This window comes from Apus apus, chromosome 1 (genome assembly GCF_020740795.1).
Source record: "Apus apus isolate bApuApu2 chromosome 1, bApuApu2.pri.cur, whole genome shotgun sequence".
NCBI classification, from domain to species: Eukaryota; Metazoa; Chordata; class Aves; order Apodiformes; family Apodidae; genus Apus; species Apus apus.
In genome coordinates, this window is record NC_067282.1 from 21,481,606 (window position 1) to 21,486,717 (window position 5,112).

Sequence of the window (5,112 nt, forward strand, 5' to 3'; positions counted from 1 at the left end):
CCCCCTTTTATCTAACAAACTCCAGGGTAAAAAAACCCACCCAAACATAATAATAATAATATTAATAATTATAAAGCGATGGCCACGCTCCCCCCGACGACGAGACACATACACTGTACATCTGTACACACGGCCGGCCCCGCGGGGCGGTGTAGCGCATGGAGGAGGGAGAGGAGCCGCTCCCACCGTGCCCCCCGGCCCCGACCCGGCCCGGCCCGGCCCGGCCCCGCCGCGCCCTCCAGCAGTCCCTGTGCCGCGGACCCCAGCCCGCGGTCACTGGGGGGCGGCGGGGCCCAGCCCGGCGGCGGCCGCTCCCGCCGCGGGAGTCTGCAGCGGGGCGCCGGGGCTGAGCGGCTCCGCGCCGCCAGGTTGCACCTGCTGCAGCTTCTTCTTGTTGATCTTCCTCTCCTTCGCCCGCCTGTTCTGGAACCAGATTTTCACCTGCCCGAGGAAGAAGAGGGGAGTGAGGGGGGCTGTTTCCCGCGTCCCTCCCCCTTCCAGGAGAAGCCGCACCGAGAGCACATCCCGGCCCCGCGCAACCCCTACTCCGCGCATCCCCGCCCCGCGCATCCCGGCCACACGTGGCGGGAGCAGGGAAGGCCACTCGTGGGACAGACCTGCCTCTCGGACAGCCCCAGGTTAGAGGCCAGCTCCGCTTTCCTTCTGATGGTGATGTAGCGGCTGTAGTGAAACTCCTTCTCCAGCTCCAGCCGCTGGTGGTCGGTGTACACGACGCGGTACTTGTCTTTCGTCCTGGTTTTAACTGCGGAGAACAAAGCCGGGGTTGGGAAAGGCAAAGGCAGCGGGGCTGGGCGAAGCGCGGCTACCCCGTCGGCGGGTACAGGGGGTGCAGGATCCGGCTTCCCCGTCTTCCTGCTCGCCTCTCCGTGCCCGGGGCTTTACTGAGCACAGCGAACACAGGGGAGAGGAGCAGTTCCGAAGTTCCTTGGGGACATAGGGCAGAAACCCCACCATGCCACCTGCAAGGCTAAACCAAGAACGGGCTCTCAGCCCCGGCTGCCAGCCCCAGTTCCGTCACACACCTGTGCACTGAGCTTGGGACACCTTGATTGTGCACTTGCTGCTTGCTTTCGGTTTTGTTTTGACTTCTCTACAGAGAACAAACTTTTAACAAAGAGAAGGGAAAAGGAAAAGAAAGAAAAGCCCCCTTCAGGCCGCGGCGGCTTCGTTTCTAAACGGGAAACACCTATTTCAGGCGCAGAGAATGGCGAGCGGCCGTAGGGGTTCGCTCCGGATCCGGCCGGGCTCCGGCCAGCGTCCCCCCGCTTCTCTAGCGGCGTCGGGGCAGCGACTAAAGCGATTTCTCGGAAACCCTTGAAATGCGACGTGAAAGTTTAGGGCTCAAAAAAACACCCGAAAAACCAAACCAAATGAAATCCGAAGGTGAATGCCAGCGAGCGGCCGGCGAGTATGCATTGCCGCAGCCGCTGACCTCCTTTCTCCCTGGGGTTTCTTGCTCAACTGGTTGTGTCCCCGGCCCTCCAGTTCCCCAGGGAGCCGAGGCGGGGAGTCTCTGCCCTCAAGGTGCTTTATGGCTAGCAGGCTGACTTTGTTCAGGTAAACTTTCTGCAAACCACAACAAAAGCACCCTGTAAAGATACAAGCTTGATCAGAGAGAACTCCCCAGAGACAGTGAATAGGGAACACAGTCCCAAACAATGCAGGACAAGGAGATCTTATCAAAGAAAAACCCTTCTCAAAGCCTTAATGACAGCCACATTCTGTTTGAATTACCACTACTGAACAAATGGCGGCAGGCGCTTTCATCCCCCCAGCTCTGCACATTAACATAAACACTGGCTCCAAAGGCAGAATTTGAATGGAGACAAGGGACCGGCCACCACCGCACAAGCCCAAACTGTGGGAACACCACGGGCTTCTGTGGGAAGAGCGACGGGTATGAGAGAGCTCCACCGCCACCCGGGGCACCGAGGCCTTCCACGAGCTGCGGCGGCCGCGGGCGTGGCCTGGACCCCCCACCTCATACCGCCCGAAGACCCCCGCCCGTCCTGCCGTCCGTCGCACAAGGCCGAGGATGAAGCAGGAGTGCCAGTCGTGATACTCGGCAGCCTGTTTTTATAGCCACTATATAATTGGGGTTTAAAAAAAAAAAAAAAAAAAAAAAGAGAAAAATATAATAAAAGAAAGGCCTGTATCTAAGCAGGGGGGCACGCATCTCCAGATGCAAGGGGGGAAATAAACGGAGGGTCTGTGTGGTATTAACATCACAAGGGAGTGCGGCGCCGGCCACGGCCTGATTCATCCTGCCCGCCGCAGCCACGGCCGCGGCCGGCCCCCAGCTGCTGGAATCGAGGGGTGCGGGGGGGGGGACACACCCTTGCACCTTCTGGCCCCTCCGGCCCGGCCCTGCCGGGATACAGCCCGCGGGGTTCGGCGGGCAGTCACAGCCACCCCTCGGGAGGCCCAGCCGCACGGAGGCCTTTAATGAAGGGTAGGCGCCCAGTGACTCAGAAACAAATGCGGAGCGACACCGGCCGATGATTTATATGACTATAATTGGTTATAAAAATCTTCTAAGTGGCTATAAGCGGATGAGCGGGGCAGCGGGAGGAAGAGAGAGCGTTTCCTGGGGATCTCGGGCCGTTCCGTCCAGCTCCGCCGGAGCGCACCCCGAGGCACCGGCCCCGCTCCGCGGCGGAGAGCCGCTCCTGCCGGGGCCGCACCGTCCGCTGTCGGCCGAGCCCGGCAACCCCTGTTCTTCCGAGGACCGGCCCTCGAGTGGGGCTGTTTCGGGGTTCTGACACCCCCACCGCCGCCGCCTCGCCCAACGCTCCGCGCCCCGGGGGAGCTGTCGGCGGGGCAGCCCCCTGCCTGCCTTCCCCAGTTCCGCGCTTACCCTGGCTGCTGAGCGAGGGCTGCGCCGGCTTCCTCATCCACTCGCAGAGGCCTCGGCGCTGCCCGCTGGGGGAGAGCGGCTCGGGGGCGGCGGCGTTGGCGGCGTTGAGGGGCTGCATGACCCCGGCGGAGCAGTGGGGCGCGGGGCCGGCGTGGTGGTGGGCGTGTGGGTGGTGGTGGTGGTGGTAGTCGGCGGGGCTGTAGGCCATGGCGGCCGCGGGGGAGCCGCCGTTGAGGCCATGGACGGGGCCGGCGGCCGGCGGTGCCCCTTGGCTGTAGGCGCCCCAGTCGTCGCGGAGCGGGGCGGCGTAGGGCGCGGGCCAGGCCGGGCCGGGCGACTGGGCGCTGTCGAGGTTCACATGGTAGCCGCCGTAGTCCGCGTACTGCGGGGCGCCCACGAAGTTCTGCGCCGCCAGGTTGAGGCCCCCCGAATGTCGCACCGGGCCGGGGTACATGGGCCCGTCCTTCTCCAGGAGGTAGCTCACGTACATGCTGGCGGGGCCCCGGCGGCGGCTCTCCGCATGCTGCTCGGGGCTCTCGCCGCGGCGCGCCTGCTGCCTGGGGCCGGGCTGCCCGGGGCGGGGAGGGGGCAGGCGGAGGGGCCGCGGCCCCGCGCTGCTCTCCGCGCTCCCGGCTCCCGGTCCGAATCCAATGGCCGGCAGCACTTACATGATTAACGATTGTTTACAAGGCTCTATTAGTAATGGCCCAGACACACCAAAGGCAGGTGACGTGGAGAGGCGCTGGGTATATAGCTACTACCCCTAAAAGACGATTTGCATTTAAAAAGATAAGGAGAGGGCAGCGACCTGATCACAGCTAAATATTCAAGCCTTTATTGTTTAAGAGCTTCCTCCTTCCATTGCAACCTGGTGCACTTTAACCTCCAATCACAGGTTCAAAGGATGAAATCAAGAGACTTGCAAAAGACAGAGAGAGAGATCTAAGGGCGAGGGTGGGAATATGGGAACTGTGTATCGAGGCCGATCTGTAGGCAGCACTTTAACCAGCTCTTCTCCGTGCTTGGGGCTGGGGGGGGGGGACGGGAAGGGGCGGAGAAGGAGGGAGTTTTGATTAAAAATCCACAAAGTCATTTTGTCGTGGTTGTTTTAAGCAAAAAACCCCACCGCGACGGCCTACTGCTTTTTCTAACGCACTCCCCATCCGCTCCTGCTCCCACTCGGTCACGGGCGATGAAGGAGAGGTAAGAGGAGATAATCTCCCTCCGAGGGCGCTGCCTCCTCCCCCCCGCGTGTGCCTGCAGAGCTTCGAGGCCAGGAGCTGCCCACCTTCCCCATCCCAGCCTGGGCCCTTGTGCCGGGAAGGGACGAGGGCTGGGGATGCCTTAAAACACCCTCGTATCCTCGCCGGAGCGAGGCTGCAGCATCTCTCGGACCGCAAGGTCCTGGGAGCGGGGGGACCAACGGGGAGGACCCACCCGCCTCTGCCCGGAGCCCGCCACCCCGGGGGGCGAGTCCCTCGCTGTAGGGCGGCAGAGCCCACGGTGAAGCCGGCGACTTGTCCCTCCAAGCACATAAGCTTTTTCCCACCCCGACGCCTTAGAAACCTGCTGGAAATGCTGGCCCTGGAAACGCGGTTCCCGGGTGAAAGGCAGCCGGCTTCCCCAGGCCAGTCAGCCCCCTTTGAAGAGGCGTCCCCCTCTCAGCTTCCCCCCGCCGCTTTTATGCTTTAACTTTTCACCCCGAGAGGAGACAATGCCAGACAACTTCTGCATATTCGCATCTTTTCCCATGACACAGCGAGGCAACTTTTCACCCGCCGAGAAAAAAAAAAAATAATGGATGGAAAAGGGAGCGTTCCCCCGTTTTCCCAGCACGGCTCGCCGGAGCAGCGCAGCTCCCTGGGTCACTGAGTTGGGGCGTTTTGCAGCTGAGGGCGGATATAGAGGCAGATCAGCGCTCTCTGAAAATCGCCCTCTCTTTCCCCTCCTTCTACCGGGTCCTTCGGTGCTGAGCGTGGGGCTGCCGCGGAGCTGTTCCTTAACATGAGTGCGACTAATTCAGCGACGACCCCCAAAGTATCCAGGAGGGTCCCGTACCCTGGGGAACTGGGGTGCTCAGGAGAGAAGGACGGAGCATCGCTCCAGGGAAGAGACTACGGGCGGCCCCCTCGGAGCAGCCGTGGATATCCCGGCTGAGAGGAACGGGGTACCCCCACCCTACGCACAGCCGGTAATGCCATGCCTGCTCCAACACCGTCACTTGTCGTTCGCAG

The 5,112-nt window shown here is 62.2% G+C and overlaps 1 protein-coding gene across 1 annotated transcript; it reads right to left on the reverse strand.

Annotated features, from left to right (window-relative positions):
• Nucleotides 1–273: 273 nt before the first annotated feature.
• Nucleotides 274–3,368, reverse strand: CDX2 (caudal type homeobox 2). The gene is made up of 3 exons (XM_051632150.1): nucleotides 2,879–3,368; nucleotides 618–763; nucleotides 274–441 (listed from the first exon to the last, which is right to left on the reverse strand). Exons 1-3 carry the CDS (start codon nucleotides 3,366–3,368, stop codon nucleotides 274–276), a joined length of 804 nt encoding a protein of 267 aa, XP_051488110.1.
• Nucleotides 3,369–5,112: the final 1,744 nt, after the last annotated feature.